This window comes from Schistocerca gregaria, chromosome 2 (genome assembly GCF_023897955.1).
Source record: "Schistocerca gregaria isolate iqSchGreg1 chromosome 2, iqSchGreg1.2, whole genome shotgun sequence".
NCBI classification, from domain to species: Eukaryota; Metazoa; Arthropoda; class Insecta; order Orthoptera; family Acrididae; genus Schistocerca; species Schistocerca gregaria.
Window position 1 is genome coordinate 377,652,601 of NC_064921.1, and position 26,233 is coordinate 377,678,833.

General features: G+C 43.1%; 1 protein-coding gene across 4 annotated transcripts in view; it reads left to right on the plus strand.

The window, feature by feature from the left end:
* LOC126320425 (CUB domain-containing protein 2) overlaps nt 1-26,233 on the plus strand; it is a 1,159,067-nt gene that overhangs the window by 952,374 nt on the left and 180,460 nt on the right. For all 4 annotated transcript variants that reach the window (XM_049993929.1, XM_049993913.1, XM_049993920.1 and 1 more), the window contains one exon: nt 18,585-18,796. In XM_049993929.1, coding sequence (XP_049849886.1) covers nt 18,585-18,796 — 212 coding nt within the window. The remainder of the gene's footprint in view (nt 1-18,584; nt 18,797-26,233) is intronic.

Here is a 26,233-nt window from a genome sequence, read left to right on the forward strand (position 1 = left end):
CCCGAAAAAACGTGACAATCCTGGTTTAATGTTGACAACATGCGCAGAACGCAATGCTCACTCTAGAGATATTTAGTCTATGACTCCATTGGGAGAAACATGCTTTTGTATGAGGCACTGTCAGAGGGGTGTCGCGCAATGTACGGGAGTGGCGCGGTGTTATCAGCTGAGCTGCATCCACTGAAATCCATTCAAGAAAGAGCAGCTGATCTTCACTTATGTCGGTCAACAATGCTTGACCATACGAAAAAAGATTTGAAAATGAATGTATTTAGACCGACGTTTGTGAATGAATAACATTATGATGCATTTTAAAGCTTTCCAAACGATGTTTCATGCCTCTAGGGTGACATTTAGAATATTATTCATTCTGATTTCAGATCTCATTTTGGTTTTTGTGTATCACTTCAGATTTTTGTACAAATCCCGTTTGAAGTTTTAGTTTAAACCACACAGTTTCTAACAGGAATTTTTTTAACTGCATTAAAAATAAATTATTTATTTTGTAGCCTTGTATAGTATCATAACACACTGCAAACAATTGTATATTTGCACTTAAAATGCTAACAGTTATTACAAAAATACAACAAAATGAAAGTTTAATTTCCCTTCGCTGGTCAGCACACCTCTCTCCCAGCCGTATGTCAGTTTACGATACCGGAGCAGCTACTTCTCTGTCAAGTAGCTCCTCAGTTTGCTTCGAATGCGCACCCTGCTTGCCAGACCGGATGGTCACTCATCCAAGTGCTAGCCCGGCCCGACGGCGCTTAGCTTCTACAATCTCACCGAAACCAGTGTTAACACTGTGACAAGGCCGTTGGAAGAGAAACGACAGGATATTTTATATGCGTTTTACTTTTTGCGTTATGACCTTAAAACGTTAACCATAAAAAAGAATCATATGCGTGATTCTGCGGTTCCACCCAAACCATGAGAATGCCTAAAGGTACTGATTTCGTCTTTCCCGTTTTTCTACAGTCTCGGTTCCTCAAGAGATGTATGGCATACCTTGTGTGGTTCCCAGCTTTTATCTTGTTAATGAAGCGCAGTAGACATTTTTCACGAAAATATTAATGTCCTCATTTTGTTTAATAATTACTTAGCTACCAGAAACATCACAGAACACGTTTGGGTTATTCAAACATTTGTGAGAACTCATTTCTAAGAACCATTAAAACTGAATACAACATCACACATGACATAACATAACACGTTTCGGTTATTCAAACATTTGTGAGACCTCATTTCTAAGAAACAGTAAACCCGAATACAACACCACAAATTTAACCTCAAGAACGCTGTAGCATGTCAACAATGAACTAAAGTGTCCCGCCTAACAGACAGACGGGTGTCACAAGCACGGCCAACTGCTCCATCTTCCCAAAATAAAATCTCCCACATTTGCATTACAAGTTCTCTTGGAACCTATGTTTAAATGAAAAATTAGTTTATTTGATTGGCCAAAAAATTTTACATGATAGCAAAACTAATAACACATCTAAAATCAATGCAGAGAAGTATTGTAGGAACAGCGGAAACATCATAGTGCTAAGTTTTTATCTGACAACGACGTGGAGCTGTGTGTTGCAGCCTGAGTCTTTGTTGCCACGATTTATAAACCACATGTATCACTGAAGGGTGTTATTTTCTGAGGAACATGGGAAATATCTCAGTTCACACAGGTGGAATGTCGTAGTGAGGGCGAATGGAAGAATTAGATTTTTTAATGGGTTCTGTAAATGTGCAGCGCTTATGTATATAAAATCGCCCACAAGACGCTAGAGCAGGCAATTCTAGAGTATTGCTTCAGTGTTTGGGGTCCTAAAAAACCATCTGACCCGACATAACGTGTTTCGTCATCTTGCCTGATTTACGCAACGCACATTACTGTGTTCCTACTACCACGAATTGGCAGAGGTACATTTACATAAAGGAGAACCTTTGAAAAATTTTGTGATTTGCTTTTAAATATGGCATTTTGAGCTATTACGTGCGGATGCACGTGGGTAGCAAGTAGTAGCTCATACATCTGCAGAACAAAATATGTGGTAGAGATGAGGCGCTGGAATTAGTTTCTGCTACTTTTCCATCAAAGTTCATGAACAAAATAACTAAGTTGAAACCTTTTGCTATAATGTGCGATTGACTTCGAATAAGAGTCCTTATGAATGTGTGATATGGCATATTGCATGATGGATCGCATGCACATTTAGCATGAATTTTTTAAGCCTTTTGGCCGAATTATGTGCGCCTGCAGGTAGACTGTCTGGGGTAGCTAAGTAGAATGCTCTGACAGATTTATCGATGTGTAGCTGCTGGATTATTTGGTATGAAGATGTTTAAAACAAACCTTTATGTCACCCAGTTGCTCCACGTGACGAATACTGCATATAGGTACGGTGCACTGGTCTAAGGATCATCAGTAGCTCATCCAAGGATACGTATTACACTATATACTTATTAACCGGTAACACTCTATAATTAATAGTTCCTACATTGTTATATAAGGTTATCACACGTAATACAATGTACTCTAGCTCTCCGAAACCTAATTTTGTGACACTGAATACTGATCTTCATCACCTGTGGTAATTAGAGGTCTACAGCTGTCACGCTACTACTTTGTTATGGCACCATCTTTTACCCATTGTAAAATTTCCAAAATCTGTCTGACAATGCATCTGCGCTATTTAGTAGCCAGTACATACTTCAATCAACAAATGCACTTTCGTATAGGAAAAGCGCATAGGCAACTGAAAAAGATTTCGCACTCATTTCCTCGAAAGAGCTCACGAAGTAAATAACATCGCTTTCGGCACATTTAAAATTTTCTGCTTTATTCTGGTGAGAGACCTGACGTTGGAGTGGACTTTGCTATATGTTTGTACCGTAGGAGTGAAGTAGGAGACACTATCAAACTTTCAAATATTTTACGGAGCAAGCAATTTTCTGTATTGAAGCTGGTCTAAGACTCATTAGTATCTTAAATAGATTGCTAACTCTTCTGAGGATTTACAACTTTGCAAGCAGTGCAGCTTCTTGCAAAGGAAGTTACTTGGAATTATTGGTTTATAGATTTGATTTTGAGTTCATCATCGTGCCGTACTGAATATTCAGACTCGCCGTTTTTGGGGACAGGAATCAGGCTAATTACATACATTTGGAAACAGATGGAAGTCTGGTGGCTAATTCAGAAACATCATCTCACCTGCAAATGAGACATTCCATTGAAGCATATTACAGACATATCATCGAGTAGGAAAGAAGATGCTAGAACCACACCGCGCCGCGGCAGCTGTGGGGGAAAATGGAACAGTACCGTAAAAACAGCGTGGCATAAAACATATTGAATTGGTTAGCAGCGAAATTTATGTAGTGAAAAACTAGCTATACAAGCAGAAAGCGTTATAGATCGGAATCAGGAGGTGTTTGGGACCAGTACTGTTACTTACGTAATGAATTACTGAATGAACGCTACGTGTAGTTCATGCATTGATCCGACGGCGAGTGGAATAAGCGGGAGCATTGCCTTTAACATCGACATACAGAAACATTCTATTCATAGAGTAAGCTTGTGGCCTCGTTACCATTTTCCTTTATAAAGTTATATACAAATTATAGCATATAGTATATCTTAAATGGTGCAGCATGTTTAGTTTGTAATAAATGCTTCAGAACAAAATTAAATCAAAAATTACTTTTGTATCACGGATAGCTGGAGGCAACCCAGTCATATTCTGACTCTAGCCATCCGTGACATTGTAATGTGACATAACCTACTTCCTCTTTCTGCAGAAGAAATATGTTACACCAACTAGTACACGATGGTCAAGTCACAGGCTTCGAATAATTTTGTAAGTAACAGTTAAAATTTGTGTGGTTTATTACTGAGATATTTCTTTGCTACATGCGACCTATAAGAAGCGACTTAGACTACGATGTGATGGAACAGCAGGAAACACGCACATTATATCGGGATGCGGAAAGATGAAGAGCATAATATGGGGAGATGTCTAATAGAGCGCGCAAAATGTCTGATGGTGGAGGTGCTGTGATCCTCGCATAATTAATTAAATCCACAGAAAACTACAGTTTTCTCATGTTTCGGACGCACATTGACGTACGTTTACAACCTTTCTTAGCCAGGAAGACTATTTCTTCGAATAATCCGTGTTCTGTTTACTTCATCGCGAAGGAGGAGGAGGCGGCTCAAAGATCGCCTTATTGACTGACAAAAGCTAGCAGGAAAGCAGCGTTCAAGAGTAACCGTGCTGTACTACTGCTGTGAACACGGAAACTGTCGGAAATAAGCACCTACTGCTGCAAGAGAAATTCGCTAGATCTCGACCACCAATAACAACTACATTGAGGTGACCAAGGTTAGGGATACCTCCCAATATCATGTCGGACTTACCGGCGTCGCGCAACAGCTCTAAGTGTCACGGATTCCAGAAGCCGTTGGGAGTCCCGTGCAAAAATATTTACCCATGCCGCCTCTATAGCCATCCATATTTGGAACACGAAGTCCATGAATGGCTGCAAAGAGTCTCCAAGTAGCCGAACATAACCATATCCAGCCTATTCTATGTATACGAAGCCTATACCATCACGGAGCCACCACCAGCTTGCACTGTGCTTTGTTGATACCTTGAGTCGATGGCTTCGGGGTGGGGGAGGGGGGGGGGATGGTTGGGCCTTCACCAAACTCCGACCCTACCATCAGCTCTTACCAACTGAAATCTGGATTCATCTGATCAGGCCACGGTTTTCAGTCGTCTAGGATCCTCCCGATATGGTTGGTCGACAGCGATGCCGTACTGTTAGCAGAAGCCCCGTAGGTCCCACGTTGATTTCTGCGGTTATTTCACGCAGTATTGCTTGTCCGTTGGCACTGACAGTTCTACACAACCTCCACTGCTCTCAGTTGTTAAGTGAAAACCGTCGACCACTGGCCACTGCGTAGTCCATGATGAGAGGCAATACCTGAAATTTTGTATTCTCGGCACAGTCTTGACACTGGGGATCTCATAATGCTGAATTCCCAACCATTTACGAAATGCAATGTCCCACGCGCCTACCTCCAACTACCATTCCGAGTTTAATGTCTGTTACTTCTGTGGCCATAATCACGTCGGACATCTTTCCACGTTAATCACCTGACTGCAAATGACAGCTTCGCCATTGCACTACCCTCTTATACCTTGTGTACGCGATACTACCGTCATCCGCATATACAGGGTGGTCCATTGACCGTGACCGCGCCAAATATCTCACGAAATAAGCGTCAAACGAAAAAACTACAAAGAACGAAACTTGTCTAGCCTGAAGGGGGAAACCAGATGGCGCTATGGCGCTATTGCGCTGCCAGAGCTCAAATAGATATCAATCGCATTTTTTAGATAGGAACCCCCATTTTTATTACATATTTGTGTAATACGTAAAGAAATATGAATGTTTTAGTTGGACCACTTTTCTCCCTTTGTGACAGATGGCGCTGTAATAGTCACAAACATGTGGCTCACTATTTTAGACAAACAGTTGGTAACAAGTAGGTTTTTAAAATTAAAATACAGAACGTAGGTACGTTTGAACATTTTATTTCGGTTGTTCCACTGTGATACATGTACTTTTGTGAACTTATCATTTCTGAGAACGCATGCTGTTACAGAGTGATTACCTGTAAATACCACATGAATGCAATAAATGCTCAAAATGATATCCGTCTACCTCAATGCATTTGGCAATACGTGTAACGACATTCATCTCAACAGCGATTAGTTCGCCTTCCGTAATGTTAGCACATGCATTGACAATGCGCTGACGCATGTTGTCAGGCGCTGTCGGTGGACCACGATAGCAAATATCCTTCAACTTTCCCCACAGAAAGAGATCCGGAGACGTCAGGTCCGGTGAACGTGCGGGCCATGGTATGGTGCTCCGACGACCAATCCACCTGTCATGAAATATGCTATTCAGTACCACTTCAACCGCACGCGAGCTATGTGCCGGACATCCATCATGTTGGAAGTACATCGCCATTCTGTCATGTAGTGCAACATCTTATAGTAATATCAGTAGAAAATTACGTAGGAAATCAGCATACATTGCACCATTTAGATTGCCATCGATAAAATGGAGGGGGGGATGGGGGGGGGGGGGGGGGGAATTGGCCCGCATCTCGTGGTCGTGCGGTAGCGTTCTCGCTTCCCACGCCCGGGTTCCCGGGTTCGATTCCCGGCGGGGTCAGGGATTTTCTCTGCCTCGTGATGGCTGGGTGTTGTGTGATGTCCTTAGGTTAGTTAGGTTTAAGTAGTTCTAAGTTCTAGGGGAGTGATGACCTAAGATGTCAAGTCCCATAGTGCTCAGAGCCATTTGAACCATTTTTTTTTGGGGGGGGGGGGGGAATTATCCTTCCTCCCATAATGCCGCACCATTCACTAACCCGCCATGGTCGCTTATGTTTCACTTGTCGCAGCCATCGTGGATTTTCCGTTACCCAATAGTGCATATTATGACGGTTTACGTTACCGCTGTTGGTGAATGACGCTTCATCGCAAAATATAACGCGTGCAAAGAATCTGTCATCGTCCCGAATTTTCTCTTGTGCCCAAAGGCAGAACTGTACACGACGTTCAAAGTTGTCGCCATGCAATTCCTGGTGCATAGAAATACGGTACGGTTGCAATCGATGTTGATGTAGCATTCTCAACACCGACGTTTTTGAGATTCCCGATTCTCGCGCAGTTTGTCTGCTACTGATGTGCGGATTAGCGGCAGCAGCAGCTAAAACACCTTCTTGGGCATCATCATTTGTTGCAGGTCGTGGTTGACGTTTCACATGTGGCTGAACACTTCCTGGCATCCATTAGTGCTCTCCGGAGATTCTGGTGATGACAGGACGAAAGAGATGAAAGTATTCGACCAAGCTCAATAGCTGGGGAAAATTCCAGGCTGAACTGAAGAAAACATTTGGTGATAATGAGCAGCAAGTCGGCTTAGCTGAAGAACAATTTAAGAACAGTGCCAACGTCATGGGAAACGACGCGGTCGTACATGTAGACTGTCTGGCCCTACGTTATAAAAAGAGAGAATTCGTTTAATGAAAGAAGTCGCAGATGTAACAAGCACTTCTGGTAAAGGATGTCACACCGACAAAAGAATGCATCACATGGTTCAGTAAATAGAGGAAGTGCAACAGAAAACAGTCGGACGAAAGAGGCAGACTGCCTGATTTGGTCTCTATGGCTGTTGTTGAAGACCACCATGAGCTCGCCTCTCTCATACGCCTCTCTCATAGTAAGAGAAGAGATACAGCTGTGTATTCCAACCAGAAATGTCGGACTGAGTACACAAGAAATAGCCCTGAATGTCATGAGGCAATAGAGAATGATGAAATAGAGATGCATCAGTCTTGAGCACCATCCTCCTCAACCAGTCGGATGCACCATGAAGAACAGACTTGCCGCCGCAGTTAAACGACAGTCGAGCATTCGACCAACGCACGTACAACCAACTTTTTCACCAACTAAATCGCCCCACAATAAAGGAGGCATCAACAGGAAGGAGACCAGCAAGCCAGTATATTTTCAGTGTGAACGCCCTGGATACATTGTGCACTACTGCAGAGAAATACGAGGGGTGTTTGGCGACTATTATCCCGAAAGACGTCAAATCATCATAACAGCCCTATTTACGCTTATAGTCCGCAGATGATTATAGCCGACTGCGCGACGAAGCCCATCGCTGTTTCATGGATGAAGTAGCTCCCTACCACGCCTTAGTCAATCTCCTTCTTTGTACAGAGATACCAGCCACTCGCCTAGCCACCGAATTCAAAAGAACAAAGCTAGATGGTCATATATGCAGGCGAGGCGGTCACATATAGAAATCCTCCATGGAAGACAATTGCAGAGATGACAGGAAATTTCACCGACATTGTAATCGACAGCCAACGTTGCCGGACTCTAGTCGACTTGGGGAATTCCTTCGAAGGCTTAGCTCCTCCATCTGAAGGAGACTATTTTCCATGGTATGAAAGCGATTCTGCTGAAGTTCGTAAATGGGAAGTACGGCAAACCGACAGCAAAATGTATTGCAAGAATAACTATCAATGACGGGACACAGCCCTTCGAATTTTTCATTTTAACAGAATGTAGTCATAATGTTATTCTCGGATCGGACTTTTTGCAGGTATCTCAAGCAATCGTAGGCTGTGGAAGATCAGAGATTCGTATCGACGAAGCTGTTTCAAGATGAAAAAATAGCAAAGATTGCTTTGGGCGGTTCTAGGCACTTCAGTCCGAAACCGCGCTGCTGCTACGGTCGTAGGTTCGAATCCTGCCTCGGACATGGATGTGTCTGTTGTCCTTAGGTTAGTTAAGTTTAAGTAGTTCTAAGTCTAAGGGACTGATGACCTCAAATGTTAAGTCCCATAGTGCATAGAGCCATTTGAACCATTTTTTGAAGGTGTTGTTATTCCGCCGTCATTAATGTGAAGAGTTCAAGTCGTGAATCGAGATGGAGCATTAAAGTGTGAAGCTTTTGTTGATTACAAGAAGCTACTCAGGCTCTGTCGCCTGCCAAAGCTCTCGAAATTGCGAAGTTTGTTTTAAAAGAGGTTATTTTGAAACACGGAGTGCACTTTCTTATGATCTATGATGGCAGAAAAGTTCTTCTGTTGAGACTTGTGTAGGAGATAATTACACATTGCGACATCACTCATAGGATGGAAACTGCCTACCATCCACAGACAAATGGCCTCACAGATCGCTGTAAAAAAATGTTTGCAGATAGGCTCTTGATTTACGTTGATGACAAGCACAGACCAGGGTACAATAATGTGTAGTGTGACGTTCACATACAACACAGTGAAGCAAGCCACTTGGGATTAACACCATTTATTCTAGTCACAAGGCCGAAACGACAATAGATACTGTGTTTCTTTTTCAACCAGATGATACTCAGGATGACCACATGAAACCCCACGTCACCAGAACCGAAGAAGTAAGGCATCTGGCTCGCATACGGACCGCGGTGGCTCAGGAGGGAAACCGACAGCGCTATACCGCCAAGCACCAACCAGCAAAATGCAGCCCAGGAGACTTCGTATGGATGTTTAAGCATTGCAGAAAAGCGGAACTACCGGCAATGTTATTAAAGCTCGGCTTAGGTCCGTATGGTATCCTTCGTAACTTGTCGGACGTCACATTTGAAGTCGGGGATTATGAGCCATCAATAAATTTTCTCTTTACAAAGCCTTAGTGCAGTACTAAGGCATAGATTGGTGTTGGGAGATTCAAAGACACTGAAGACCCCCTCGACGATCACGAAGCTTCGATGGCAGGGGCTACCTTCGATGCTCATCACGAGCAACAATGACAATTACGAGACCCATTGGCTCAAAATGGCTCTGAGCACTATGGTCATCAGTCCCCTAGAACTTAGAACTACTTAAACCTAACTAACCTAAGGACAGCACACAACACCCAGTCATCACGAGGCAGAGAAAATCCCTGACACCGCCGGGAATCGAACCCGGGAACCCGGGCGTGGGAAGCGAGAACGCTACCGCACAACCACGAACTGCGGACACGAAACCGACCAGTGCCGCTGTGCACAGGTTAAGCGTCAAGACTTAGATTGAAGGTTCCGTAGTCGGGTTCAATGATAATTTGTAAAATATCGGGTCACTGTTTCAGAAGGAAAGCTAGCAAATGCCACGTATGCAGTGGCGCCATCAGTGTGTTTTACAAATAGATTTGTTTTTGGAGTGTGTCTGCCTTGAGCAAATAACCATTTTTATCTTTTATTTTATTTTCCTGACATGTTTCGCTGAAGTTTCGTGTTCCTGTAATTTCCAAACAGTGACGGAGAAAGTTACTTAGTGTATCTCTTTCACAGTGAAGGCAATGGAGAAACCAGAGAAAGTGAGTAACACATGTTGAAACACAAGGAGGCGCGCACGTATACACAAACACACACACACACACACACACACACAATCTATTAAGCGTAATAATAACATTCCCAGTCGTAAAACTACGAAGTAAACTGTTCTACGTGATAGCAGATCACAAAACTGCGGGTATTGTATGGTGCTTAGACTACCAATCCACCTGTCATGAAATATGCTATTCAATACCGCTTCAACCGCACACGAGCTATATGCCGGACATCCCTAATGCCGCACCATCCATTAACCCGCCAAGGTCGCTGATATTCCACTTGTCGCAGCCATCGTGTATTTTCCGTTACCCAATAGTGCACATTATGCCGGTTTACGTTACCGCTGTTGGTGAATGACGCTTCGTCGCTAAATAGAACACGTGCAAAAAATCTGTCATAGTCCCGTAATTTCTCTTGTGCCCAATGGCAGAAATGTACACGACGTTCAAAGTCGTCGCCATGCAATTCCTGGTGCATAGGAAATGGTACGGGTGCAATCGATGTTGATGTAGCATTCTCAACACCGACGTTTTTGAGATTTACGATTCTCGCGCAATTTGTCTGCTACTGATGTGCAGATTAGCCGCGACAGTAGCTAAAACACCTACTTGGGCATCATCACTTGTTGCAGGTCGTGGTTGACGTTTCATATGTGGCTGAACACTTCCTGTTTCCTTAAATAACTAACTATCCGGCGAACGGTCCGGATACTTGGATGATGTCGTGCAGGATGCCGAACAGCATACACAGCACACGCCCGTGGGCTATTTTGATCACAATAGCCATACATCAACACGATATCGACGTTTTTCGCAATTGGTAAACGGTCAGTTTTAACACGGGTAATGTACCACGAAGGAAATATCGTCCTCACTGGCGGAATGTTACTTGATACCACGTACACGTCTGTGAATATTACAGCGCCATCTATCACATCATCATCATCATCATCATTTAAGACTGATTATGCCTTTCAGCGTTCAGTCTGGAGCAGAGCCCTCTTATAAAATTCCTCCATGTTCCCCTATTCAGTGCTAACATAGGTGCCTCTTCTGATGGTAAACCTATTACTTCAAAATCATTCTTAACCGAATCCAGCTACCTTCTCCTTAGTCTGCCCCGACTCCTCCTACCCTCTACTGCTGAACCCATGAGTCTCTGGGGTAACCTTGCTTCTCCTATGCGTGTAACATGACCCCACCATCTAAGCCTGTTCGCCCTGACTGCTACATCTATAAAGTTCATTCCCAGTTTTTCTTTGATTTCCTCATTGTGGACACCCTCCTGCCATTGTTCCCATCTACTAGTACCTGCAATCATCCTAGCTACTTTCATATCCGTAAACTCAACCTTGTTGATAAGGTAACCTGAATCCACCCAGTTTTCGCTCCCATACAACAAAGTTGGTCGAAAGATTGAACGGTGCACAGATAACTTAGTCTTGGTACTGACTTCCTTCTTGCAGAAGAGAGTAGATCGTAGCTGAGCGCTCACTGCATTGGCTTTGCTACACCTTGCTTCCAGTTCTTCCACTATGTTGCCATCATGTGAGAATATGCATCCCAAGTACTTGAAACCTCCACCTGTTCTAACTTTCTTCCTCCTATTTGGCACTCAATCCGTTTATATTTCTTTCCCACTGACATTACTTTCGTTTTGCAGATGCTAATCTTCATACCGTAGTCCTTACATTTCTGATCTAGCTCTGAAATATTACTTTGCAAACTTTGAATCGAATCTGCCATCACAACTAAGTCATCCGCATATGCAAGACTGCTTATTTTGTGTTCACCCAGCCAGTCTATTGTTTTCAACATATGATCCATAAATAATATGAACAATAGTGGAGACAGGTTGCAGCCTTGTCTTACCCCTGAATCTACTCTGAACCATGAACTCAATTTACCGTCAACTCTAACTGCTGCCTGACTATCCATGCAAAGACCTTTAGTTGCTTGCAAAAGTTTGCCTCCTGTTCCATAATCTCGTAGAACAGACAATAACTTCCTCCTAGGAACCCGGTCATATGCCTTTTCTAAAGCTATAATGCATAGATACAATTCCCTGTTCCACTCATAACACTTCTCCATTATTTTCCGTAAGCTAAAGATCTGGTCCTGACAACCTCTAAGAGGCCTAAACCCACACTGATTTTCATCCAATTAGTCCTCAACTAATACTCGCACTTTCCTTTCAAGAATACCTGAGAAGATTTTACCCACAATGCTGATTAAAGAGATACCTCTGTAGTTGTTACAATCTTTTCTGTTTCCATGTTTAAAGATTGGTGTGATTACTGCTTTTGTCCAGTCTGATGGAACCTGTCCCGACTCCCAGGCCATTTCAGTTATCCTGTGTAGCCATTTAAGACCTGATGTTCCACTGTATTTGATGAGTTCTGACTTAATTTCATCCACCCCAGCTGCTTTATTGCACTGCAATCTATTGACCGTTTTCCCCACTTCCCCAAATGTGATCCTATTTCCATCATCATTCCTATCCCATTCTACCTCGAAATCTGAAACATTACTGATCGTATTTTCACCTACATTGAGCAGCTCTTCAAAATATTCCCTCCATCTGCCCAAGGCATCCACAGGATTCACCAGCAGTTTTCCTGACCTGTCCAAAATACTTGTCATTTCCTTCTTACCTCCCTTTCGAAGACTGCTAATTACACTCCAGAATGGTTTTCCAGCAGCTTGACCCATAGTCTCCAACCTGTTTCCAAAGTCTTCCCAAGATTTCTTCTTGGATGCTGCAATTACCTGTTTGGCTTTGATTCTTTCTTCAACATAAATTTCTCTGTCTACCTGACTTCTAGTATGTAGCCATTTTTGATACGCCTTCTTTTTCCTTTTACAGGCTTCCTTGACTGTGTCATTCCACCATGCTGTTTGCTTCATCCTTCTTTTACACACTACTGTTCCAAGACATTCTTTAGCCACTTCTAGTACTGTGTCCCTGCACCTTGTCCATTCCTTTTCCAATGACTGTAATTGACTACATTCAACTAACTGGTACCTTTCTGAGATCGCTGTTATGTACTTGTGCCTGATTTCCGTATCCTGAAGTTGCTCCACTCTTATCCTCCTACATATGGACCTGGCCTCCTGCACTTTCGGTCTCACAATCCCTATTTGACTGCAGATTAAATAATGATCAGTGTCATCAAAGAATCCCCTGAATACACGTGTGTCCCTCACAGCCTTCCTGATCTGTTATTATATAGTCAATGACAGATCTGGTTCCCCTGCCTTCCCAAGTATACCGGTGAATGTTCTTATGTTTAAAAAAGGAGTTTGTGATAACTAAGCCCATATTGGCACAGAAATCCAGGAGTTGTTTCCCGTTCCTGTTGGCCTCCATATCCTCTCCAAATTTACCCATAACCTTTTCATACCCTTCTGTTCGATTTCCAATCCTGGCGTTAAAATCACCCATGAGCAGAACACTGTCCTTGTCCTTTCCTCTAACAACTACATCACTGAGTGCCTCATAAAAACTATCCACCTTATCTTGATCTGTCCCTTCACAATGCGAATATACTGACACAATCCTAATTTTCTTGCTAGACACTGTCAAATCTATCCACATCAGTCGTTCGTTTACATACTTTATTGCAACTACGCTGGGTTCCATTTCTTTCCTTATGTAAAGCCCTACACCCCATTGTCCTATTCTTACTTTGACTCCTGACAGGTAGACCTTGTATTCTCTCACTTCCTCTTCTTTCTCACCCCTTACTCGAATGTCACTAACAGCTAAAACGTCCAGCCCCATCTTACTTGCAGCCTCTGCCAGCTCTACCTTCTTCCCTGAGTAGCCTCCATTGATATTAATAGCTCCCCATCTCATTACCATTTGTTTGCCATCTATCACAAAGCGAAAAAAGTAGTCCAACTAAAACATTCATATTTATTTACATACTACACGAATATGTAATAAAAAATGGGGGATCCTATTTTTAAAAAAACGCAATTGATAGCCGTTTGACCTATGGCAGCGCCATATAGCGGCCCAGCGATAGCGCCATCTGGTTTCCTCCTTCAAGCTAGACGAGTTTCGTTCGTTGTAGTTTTTTCGTTTGATTCTTATTTCGTGAAATATTTGGCCCGGTCACTATTAATGGACCACCCTATATATATATATATATATATATATATATATATATATATATATATATATATATATATATATATATCGCGAAGTTCGAGGAAAACCATCAATGGCGTTATATGTTTACGGGCAGGGTTACTGATCATTGGCTCGGTAGATCAGCCTGATTGTGGCTTTCAAAAATTTTCCGAAAAGTATAGAAAAAGTTTAACGGAGTTCGCCGGAAATTGATGTACACTGAATTCCATCGCGTATTAGGGTAAATGATCAGTTTTTATTGGTGTAGCATTCGGAAAGAGGGAGGGTTACAGATAGACAGACTAAAAATTATACTTCCAGGCAGATAGACACTTAAAGACAAACAGACTTCCAAACACACAGAAGTAGATATTTTTCTTGTTAATGTACGTTGAGAGAGTGAGAACATACGTTATTCTAGATGGTTTACCTGTACAAGTAAAAGCCGTTTTAAACTCCTCTGGCTTTGTATATTAGGCATAGTTTGTTGGTATTTCGTCCGCCTCCGTAACCGAATGGTTAATACACTCACGCTGGGGCCCGGATTCGATTACCATTAATGCCAGGGATTTTTCCTTGGTGGGAGGACTGGACTGTCTGCTTTCAGCCTCTTGATGCCAACTGAATAGTTACCTGATTGAGAGGTATATCGGTAAGTCGACAACGGCCGGGAGTGCGGTGTGCTGACCCTATGCCCCTTCGTACCGCATCCGATGATGAATGACTGAGGAGGACACTGTGGTCGGTCGACTATCGCGTGGTCTTCAGTGCCTGGTCACGGGGTGTCCTTTCCTTCCCACTGATATTTTACTCTTCCTTAATGCCTAGCAAAATTGCCACTCTTAGGTCCTGTGAGATAGGTGAGCCAGCTGACGCAAGTTTGAGGTCGGAGACCAGATGTAGTCCATCATCTCTGATTTACAGGCGTTCCTTCAATCCAGCTATACTATCGTGAATCGCAGAAAACAGTGTTGAGATTATTTACTGAAACTGGAAACTCGTTCATAACTATTGGCTATCGTTAAAATGAAACCTTTACAGGGCAGATTTTGTTTGCTGCATTATTAAAAGAAAATGATAAGATATGTGTTTGCTTCGCTTATTTAACTATATATTCGGAAGCAACAAGGATGTTTATTTAACCGAGTGTAAGCTATAGAATCGTTTAACTAGGTTTAAACAATAACTTCTTATAATTAGGTGTGTCTTCCAATATCACTGTAGGAGATGTCACTAAATAAAACGCATGAGAATGAACTTTTTGTATTGTTATTTGTAGATGACTATTAAAATGCTTACTTCAGATAAAACCAGCTTCTATCCCTATCGTTACAGTATTTCACAAAAATGTACCATTTATTCGGATATTATGCGCTGTTTTCTAAGAGCTTTTCTCTCACCTGAAAGTTAGTAAATGTAATCAAGTACTATATGCCAATAGATGGAAAGCATGTTTCACGGAGGGTAAACACACAGGTGAGTCACCATACCTACGTACTGATTGTTAGTCATAATCACTACTACTTACGTAGCGTTAATGCGACAAAGATTACCACGGACAGGCTTTGAGTGACACACCGGAAATAAAAAAGGAAGGCAAACTACAATTAAATTACGACATTAGAACTGATATCGAATGAAAGTTGAGTGTCTAGGCTATTACTACACCCCAATTCATTAAAAATTGAATACTATGAATCAACCAGCACATGATATAGACATTCCAGCAAAATGATCGCTGGACGTTATCAGACTGTAATCATCTCAATTTCACATGTCGTGGTCTATTGCCTACAGTTTTTAAAAACTGCACAATATCACGCAGTTCTTCAAATTTCATATCAGGCATTTTATCACCTTTTGTGGTCAGTTATATTGGGGTCATGTAGATGATGAACGAGGTGGACGATACTTTTCTCATAGGAGTAGCATCGTATTATGATTGTGGCACACCATAGTTTTTTTACAACATTTGTAATTCACCACATGTGGAGAGTGATAGCCATTTATGAGCTTATTCCAGCAGTACCGTTTTATATGACCATTGATCTCGGTTGTTATGTGTTAAAGATCCACCGGGCACCTTGTACAAAAGTGGTTCCTCGAGAAACGAAAGCTTTTGGTCCCCTGTAGTCACTATGGAGAAGCAACTGACTAGTGTCTGACAGGATGAGACGGTTCGAACTGAGAGAAACTGAGTGTACGTGCGCTAGTGATGAGCTGAAATATTAGTCACGAGTAATAAATAGGTTACAACATGCCAGTTATTCAGGCAACAGCTCCCCGAGAATTATTGATTGTTTAGTAGATGAAGTGAGCTGACACCAGTGAAATCGTTCGCATTAGGCCTACTCAAGCAATGTTAAATATGGTTAAGGAAATTATTTTGAATTTTAATTTATTTAAGACCAGCGAAAAATCCCAGGTTCGGGCTGGTATCATTAAGCATCAACGTCTGGACGATTTGTTTATAATATGCAGTGATATACACAAGCCTTACTCATGAATCATCTATTTGTTAGTGTAAACCGTATCGAAATCCCTACAGCAGTTCCTGAGGTCAGCCTTCACATACAAGCAAAAACCGCGGACTTTAAATTATAACAGCTACAGATTGAAAACAATGTTTTCTCGCTTTCTTCAACATATTGCCTTACGAAACCAGTCCGTCGTTCGCGTATGGCGCTTAACCGAGTGCGAAGAAAACTGTGAATCATAAATTTATTGTCGGGTCGCTCCGCACCAGATGTTTTTTCAGGTTTCTGACAGATGTTTTGAAACATAATGTTTGACCAATGCTATCTGACTGTGCTGTTTCGTTACTTTCGTCTCTCACAGAAAAATATCGCCACAAATAACGAAACGTTTGTTCAGTGTTATAAACCACGCGCAACCAAACACAAAGTTGAGTGTAAAATTTCTACATTTCAGCTTCCTAAAGTACGACAGCGTGCTGAAAAGTAATACCTCCGAATTTTTTATGTGAAAACTCTTAAGGATTTTTACATAAAACAATCGTTGTTATCATCCTACATCTTTGTTCTTCTTGTCGCTCTGTCGCTTAAGTACTACGAAGTGTAGCATGTAACATAGGGCTGTGTCACGTGATTGTGTCAGTGCGTGAGAAATATCGTGCTGTAATCCAGTTTAGAATTCGAAGCACATGGAGTACCCTCTCCTCCAGCATGGCAACGCCTCACCACACACGAGCGGTGCAACATCTGCAACAGTCCGATACCTTGGTTATACTGTCATCGATCATCCTGCAGACAGTTCGGACTTAGACCCAACCGATTTTAATCTGTTTCCAAAATTTAAAAAAAAAACCTTCGAGGACTGGACTCTGATAGTGACGAAGCGAGCACGAAGAGGTGAGGTTGTGGCCCCGTCAAGAATAGAGACTAATGTTAGTTAATAACTTTTGTTTTGTTTAAAAACTGTAAGATTTGCCACATACATTCGGAGGCATTACTTTTCAGCAGGCTCTCGTATATCATATTGTACTGTATTGTATGTTAATCGGAGACCTAGAAACGACGGAGAGGCTCTGTTCCCGTCGGCGCCGCAGTGGTCCACAACCCCACAACGACTACCGCAGTCCACTTCACCCCTCCGCCACCCCGTTTTTGTGCGGTTCGGCCTCCGGTGGACCTCCCCCCCCCCCCCCCCCCCCCCCCAGGGAACATTTCACACCAGACGAGTGTAACACCTGTGTTTGCGTGGTAAAGTAATGGTGGTGTACTCGTACGTGGAGAACTTGTTTGCGCAGCAATCGCCGACATAGTGTAACTGAGGCGGAATAAGGGGAACCAGCTCGCATTCGCCGAGGCAGACGGAAAACCGCCTAAAATCCATTCTCAGACTGGCTGGCTCACCGGACGTCGACACAAATCCGCCGGGCGGATTCATGCCGGGAACCAGGCGCTCCTTTCCCGCCCGGAAAGCCGTGCGTTAGACCGCACGGCCAACCGGGCGGGCTGTATATCATATTAGCACACCACTCGAGAACAATACTGTGGTCCAGAACGCGCAACAGTCCGAGGATTGCAAACGGACTCCGCGCGTTGGATCTGTGGTGCTGCTTACTCGGGAAACGACTGTAAACTGGGCGGACCGCAATGTCAACTGTTACCGAAGGAACGAATCTGCCAGGTCGAACCACGTCTGCGGATTTCATTGAACTTTACGAAGAAATGTACGCGCTGGAGGCGCTCTCACCACTCGGAGCTATTTGTTGTGACAGGTTACCAGACGGACCACTGAGGATGCATACTACAGCAACTAGGAACATACTCGTATGGTACAGATCTGTTTAAATTACTGAAATTTAGACCACAAGAAGAAATGCGCTGTAGTAAAAACTGAATAGCTTTCGCATTGCTCTCCAAAAACGAGGTGAAGGTTGTAAACAAACTTTCCTGTTGTTGAACCCAACCGGTGTGGAACGTGCTGCTTGCTGCTGCAGTGGTAGCTCCGCTAACTGCGCGGCGCGCGCGTTGCAGGTGTATGCACGAGTACGTGGACGTGTACGCGGAGGTGGTGTCGCACGAGGCGAGCGAGCTGGTCAACTCGCCGTTCGGGGGCCGCTACTGCGGCCACATCCCGCCGCGGCGCCGCATCTCGCTGTACCGCGCGCTCGCGCTCGGCTTCTACACGGACCGCAACTACACCACCGCGGACCTCTTCACCGGCAGATACACCTTCATCAACGACAGTAAGTACCGCGCAGCATCTCTGCACTAGCTCCAAGCTCCTGCGATGGCCACCACTGTGGAGCTCGCCGGTCGCTGGTATACGTCCTGCATTGACAGTGAGTAACAAACGCGTCTCACTCTCATTTTCCATGCCCACTACAACTACAGGAAGCGTGCAAGGGATACGTCCTTGCAGTCGCGCTATTCATCTGTGTCCTCGGTGGCTCAGATGGGTTGCCGGCACGGTAGCTCAGTGTGTTCGGTGAGAGAGCGGGTTGGCCTCTGTAATAAAATAACTGAGTGAAACGATCAACAACGAAAAACAAAAGATGGATAGAGCGTCTGCCATGTAAGCAGGAGATCCCGGGTTCGAGTCCCGGTCGGGGCACACATTTTCAGCTGTCCACACACCTGTTAGCACCTGAGATTGTCAGTTAGTCATCATTTATTACAGGATTTTTATTTTTAAAAAAATCAACCTATTTCTCAACATCATCTGCTACACGAATTTAGATAAAAACTTGAGGTATCTACATTTACATCTAAAGGGTGGCGCACGAAATGTGTTACCAATTGTTTTTTTCACAATTTACGCATCACATTAGATATCCCGCTGGGATCTCTACAGCAGTACCAGCAGAGCTTGGAAAAACAAGTTAGTTACGAAATGACGTGTAATTCACGATACTGACGCTAGGAGACTAGTCAGCAGCAATGGCTAACAATGGAAGACTGACGACACAGCAACGAGCGGCAATTGTATTACTTTTTCATGAAACGAAAAGCCTTGTTGTAACTCAGAGGTGTTTTCGATAACAGTTTAACACACCGTGGGTCCCTTGCAAGAAGACCACCCACAGGTTGTACGATAAATTTGTACAGGAAGGAACAGTATTGGAAGCGAAGCGACGTCGGCCTAAGGCTGTTTGCTCGTCGGAGAATATTGTAGCGGTACGAGCTTCTGTACAAAGAAGTCCCGGGAAATCGTGTAGCAAGGCAGCAGTGAAACTGGGAATATCCAGATGCTCCTTTCAACGCATTCTTAAAAGTGACCTCTATATGTACCCATACAAGATGACCTGTGCACAGAGGCTCACTGAAGAACACAAGCAGCAGAGACTACTGTTTGCTCAGTGGGCGGAGGATAGGGAAGAAACTCTCAACAACATTTGGTTTTCAGACGAGGCGCATTTTTATTTACACGGTGTGGTTAAGAAACAAAATGTTTGCTTTTGGGCCACTGAAAACCCACAAGTGCTTCATGAACAACAACTTTATGCTCCGAGGATTACAGCGTGGGCAGCAATTTCGTCACGGACTTATTGGACCCTTTTCTTTGAAGAAACTGTGAACAGCGAGCGTTATTTGAGCATGCTTAGCTATAGCTTCATTTCACAGTTTCTTGCTACTGCCTTGCCCTTCAACACGCAGGGGCTCATGCAAGATGGTGCAAGGCCACATAGTGCAAACATTGTGTTGAAGTTTTTACACGAGCTTTTCGACATGAGGATCATTTCACTCAGGTTTCCAGGTCGCTTCAATGACGGATAAAATTGACCACCAATAGTCCAGACCTCAATCCATGTGACTTTTTTCTTTGAGGGTACCTAAAGGAAAAGAATTTTCCCGAAACGTCCACGTGATTTAATGGAGCTCAGAAGACTTATTCTTCGAGCTTACAGTGAAATTACGGAAGACATGTGCCATAAGGTAATCACTAACTTCGGTGTTCGTTTGAAGGAAGTTACGAAACGAAATGGAGGACATATTGAGCATGTGCTGAGTTACAACAAATCTCCATGTACGGCTCTTCATTCTAGTATATGTTCTTTTCAGATTGTATTGACAATAAAGTTTATATTCAAAAACAAAATGGTAACACATTTCGTGCGCCACCCTGTACATGGATACTCTGCAAATCACATGTAAGTGCCTGGGAGAGGGTTAAAAGAAACCACTTTCACAATAATTCTCTATTATCCAGTCTCTAATACCGCGCGGAAAAACCGAACATCCATATCTTTCCGTGCGAGCTCTGATTTCCCTTGTTTTATTATGATTATAGCTTTCCCATATGCAATCCAGCGTCAACAAAATTTTTCGCATTCGGAGGAGAAATTGGTGATTCCAATTTCGTGAGAATATTCCTCCGTAACGAAAAACGCCTTAGTTTCAATTATGTTCATCTCAAATCCGGTATCATGTCAGTGACACTCTCTCCCCTATAATACAAAACGTGCTGCTCGTCTTTCAACTTTCTCCGTGTATTCCGTTAATCCTATGTGGTAAGGATCCCAGTCCGCGCAGCGGTACCCCAAAACAGGACGGACAAGAGTATTGTAGGCAGTCTCTTTAGTAGGTCTGTTACATTTTCCAAGCGTCCTGCCACTAAAACACAGTCTTTCGTTTGCTATCCCCACAACATTTATTATGTGTTCTTTCCAGTTTAAATTCTTCGTAATTGTAATTCCTAGATGTTAAGTTGAATTTATGGATTTTAACTTATGGAAACTGACAATTTCAAAGCGAGCAGGTCTTGACAGGTTTCAGTATTACCGAACTATTTGTTTAATAAGTCATGGTTGCAAATGACTGACACGAATTATTTGTAGATGAATGGAAAAACTGGTAGAAGTAGACCTCTTATCTTTTAGGGTCCCGTACAAATGCAGTAACCCACTAATACGGATGGTATGATTTATCTTAGAAGATACGTTAAATAAAGTCCAGCCTGCGCTTACAGTTTTTGTAGTCTTGGAGAATCCGTTTCGTAATGATGACTTGAATACAATTTTTTAAATTATAAACATAGCAGGGCTAAAATACAATGAGCGAAAGGATAGACATAAATAGTACAGAAATCAAACGGCAATGATAAGAGTCGAAAGCCATGGAACGGATGCAGTGGCTGAGAAGGAAGTGAGACAGGGTTGTAGTCAGTCTCTGATATTATTCAGTCTGCAGATTACGCTAGGAGTAAAGGAAACCAAGGAAAAATTTGTAGAAGGAAATTTGGCTTAAGAATCAGCGACAATAATTTAACACTTTGAGGTTTGCCAATCACGTGGTAGTTCTGCAGAGGCGGCAAAGGACTCCGTTGCACTTGAACGGAGTGGACAGTGTCTTGAAAGGAGGATATAAAATGAACATCAACAAGACCAAAAGAAGGGCAACGGAATGTTGTCGAATTAAATGACCGATGCTGAGGAAATTATGTTAGGGAAGGAAACACTAAAAATAGCACATGAATTTTGATATTTGAGCTGTAAAATAACAAAGGATGGTCGAGGTACAGAGGATATAACATTCAGAGTGGCAATGACAAAAAAAGCGTTTCAGAAGAAGAAAAATTTGCTAACTTCGAGTATTGATATAAGTATTAGGAAATATTTTAGGGAAGTATTTTTCTGCATTGTAGTCCTCTGTGGAAGTTAGACGTCAACGAAAAACTACAGAAGAATGGTGAAGATTAGCTGGGTAGGTCGCGTAACTAATGAAAATGCACTGACTAGAACTGGGTAAAAAAGAAATTTGTGGCACAGCTTGACTGAAAGTGGGGATGTGGGGATAGGTTGGTAGGACACGGTCTGAGGCATCAACGAATCATCAATTCAGTCTTTGGTAGAGGTGAGTGTGTGGGAGGGGGAGGGGTGGCAGGGGGCGTGGGTGGGGATAGAATTATAGAGAGAAGACAGGAAACAAATGCAATAAGCAGATTCAAATGGAGAAGTTGCAGTAGTTATTCTAAGATGAAGGGACTTGCACCAATTAGAGTAGCGTTGCAATGACGAAAGAAATAGAAAGGAGTAGAGAAGAGTTTCAAGAACGTCACGGATCCCTTAGCCGGTAGGAAAAAGCTAGACAAACGCTCACCAGACTCCGAATAAATACGCTAGAAGAGACGTCGCGATCCTGAACCGCCATACGCACCACGTTTCGAGAGCCCACGTTCCAAAAAGAGTCAAAAGACATATTACTTTCAGCAAAGCGCACCTTGTGCAGTGGTCATGACGGTGAAATTAGACGGTGTCGACACTTACAGACCGTAACATGGAACAGTCCTGAAGACAGCAAAGGCAAATAAGTGTGAAAACTGTCGTAAGATCAGCTGAACAGCTCATACATACAACTTACTGACAAAAATTATGTACAGATGACTTTCCTACCTAAAGGAAGGGTTAAGTCACTAAAGAGGCTGTTTCATACTGCTCTTGATAATAGAAACAAAACGTACTAAAAATCAAGGATCTGTAGACCTAGGGTTCATCAATGTCACTTGCTGCAATATCTTTGAAATTCTCTTAAAACTGGCATTACTCTTAGGTAACGATGGCTAGTGAACAAGGGGACAGAAAAAATTAAGTTACACTATAATATGGCAGCCCCAGTAACGTTTATTGAATATTGCACTGCTTCTAAGTGACACAGATAATAACACTATTTTCCAAAACAGCCATCGAATCTCCGTAACCAACGGTCGGGACGCTCTTCCTATCATTCACTCTCTCGGCGATACAAATCCACTCCCTGTATACGGAACCATTCCAAACGTGTTGTTAAACACCCTCGTTGTTGTAAAATCTCCCCTCCCCCGTCCTTTAGATGTTCTTTCAGCTTGCCGAAGAGATGGAAATCGAATGCTGCAAGATTTGGTTTTATCGATCAGTCTCACTCACGAATGTGGCCTAGGTTCTTGGCACCACTTCACTGTGGCTGAACACAACACCGCATTTGATTCAAGTATCGCCAGAACTCACGGTGAGTCTGTGGGAAACTTAGACGTATTCTCCACAAGAATCGTATTGTCCAGTCTACAACTTTGGAATACTTTTCCAGCTGCCACATCGTTTCAGTCGCACACTGTGATGGACCTCTTATCCGTATCTCAGCAAAACTGTCTTCAGAAAATCCCCAAATGTACTCTCTTTTGACTATGGACTACTCTTGCTCAATGGTCTTAGCGAGGGACTACATGTGCCACTTACTTTCTGAAGTCGCTACGTAAAACATTCACAGTTATGAAGAGCGAACAATAACGATGGGAGGCCAAGAGAAGAGTACAGGATCAAAGAAGGATGTAAGGCAATGGTGTAGTCTTTCTCTGCTACTGCTGAACTTGTACATCATGGAAGCAATAACGGAAATGAGAGGAGTGAGATACAGAAGTGTGATTAAAATTCAAGGCGAAAGGATATCATTGATAAAGATTCGCTGATGACATTACAGAACCTGTTGAACAGGATGAAGATTGTAATAAGCACAAAATATGCACTGAGAGTAAACCAAAGAAAGACATGAGAAATGAACAGCAGACGAAATCACATTGGCAGTACCCTGAAAATCACATTTAGAGATTGTAATAAACGAAATGAGGGGATTCTGCTTCCTTATAACCAAAACAGTGCATGATGGACGAAGCACGGTTGATGTGAGAAGCAAGCTAGAACAGGCCAAAAGGACATTTCTCGCTAAAAGAACTCTACGTGTATCTACCATAGGCTTTAATTAGAGGAAGGGGACGTACGTCAGGATCACAGCATTGATTGACAGTGAAACATGGCATGTGGTAAAACAGGGAGGGAATCGAAGAATTTGGGATGCTGTTGAGGAAGGATTGTGAAGTTGACTGATGAGATAAATAATGAGGACCTTCTCTGCACAGATGACGAGGAACAGTTGGTTCAAAATGGTTCAAATGGCTCTAAGCACTATGGGACTTAACATTTGAGGTCATCAGTCCCCTAGAACTTAGACCTACTTAAACCTAACTAACCTAAAGACATCACATACACCCATGCCCGAGGCAGGATTTGAACCTGCCTAGAACCGCTCGGCCACAAAGCCGGCCCCTGCAGCCCTACACCTCAACTCTCTAGAAGAGAGCCCGTCAAGTGCTTAGATGAGGAGAGTAGACTGTGTGGTCCATGATGTCTTTTGTGATGAAGGCTAGGCCCTTGTGAACCATCATATATCGACTAAGACTGCAGCAAAGGCTTATGAGGCTCTCAGAGGGCTGCGCGAACATACCACTCGTAGACATTGTCGGGATGAAGCTTTTAGACCATCCGTGATTGACCCTCATTGGAGTATCGCTGGCAGCACACCAGTCTCCTCCTCATCCTAATTACCCAGTAGGCAGCACCGGCAGAACACGCCCGTAGTTTACACCACGCTGACTGCCTCTCGGCATTGAAGTCAGAAAGCAGATATTAGACGGACCGTCATCGATCAGCTAGTCTTGGTTTCACAGAAAATAGACCGCCATTCCCTCTGGTTTTAGCGACACAGCCAGAATGGTTCAAAAAGCTCCGGTATTTAAAGAGGCGAGCCAACACGTATGACACGGTGGCTCTGGGTGCATGAGCGAACTTGTCCTCGTCCACTGCTCCCGTCAGCGCTTCTTGCCTCACTGTGGTTGTTCAATAATTGTTGTGGGTCGCCGAGCTCGGGTCTCTCTGTAACTTTTGACTGCAGTGGTGCTCTGGCGCTTGCAGTTGCGGAGTTGTATCAAACCAGTCTGAAGAAAAATGACCAAAAGACACTAAACACCATGCGAAAGCTTACAGATTACACGCCTGTATACAAACTTTAAGGAAGAAAGTGACTTTCATATGACGTTCCACTGTCAACTAATACTGCTCGATAGAACTTGGACCGTACAGAAAAATAAATGGCAATGTATAGTGCAGAAGGTACCTGAAAGATAAACTCAATGAGATGAACAAACATGACACTTGTAGTTAAAGACAATAACTACACTAAAGTTACGCGGTTTTTGATGTGTCCTTGTACATTGTAAAGTACGGGACATTATTCTTAACAAAGTGTTTCGTCACAACGTACAGTACTGCATGCTCTGCAGCGTGCTGCCATGTTGACCATAAGGTTTGTCAGGGGCTCTTGTCGTAGGGCGTTACATTCCTCCACCAGAGAGGTTAACGACTGCTGGATTCTCGTTGCTACATGTAAACTTTAGTGTAAGTACTGTATTTCATTAGAAATGTCATTTCTGTTCGTCTCGCCGTTTATTTCTTTCGGTTATATTCTGAGCTATATTGAAGCAATTCTTTCTATGTATGGCTCGCGTTTCACCAAAGCACATTACTTGGCAGTGGCACATTATACGAAAGTGACTTTCGTCCTTAATTTTCGCACAACTGTGTGTATTAGCAAGCAGTGGTAATCAGTGCCTTACTCTAAGTCGAGCTAGCCTCATACAAGGTCTCTAATCTAACTCCATCTAAATTCCTACAGATCTTTTCTAGAGCAATTACACCTTCTGCATTGGACATGAGTAAAAGATGTATTTAGGTGCTCGAATCCTACAATAAATAAAATATAAATATTGTATGGTGTTACTGTCTGGGGTGTCCCATGGGGCGGGTGCAGCTTGCTTCCTGTCGGAAAGTGTGTTCTTCTTCCGCACACATTGCCCGCTTCCCATACGGATATAAGAG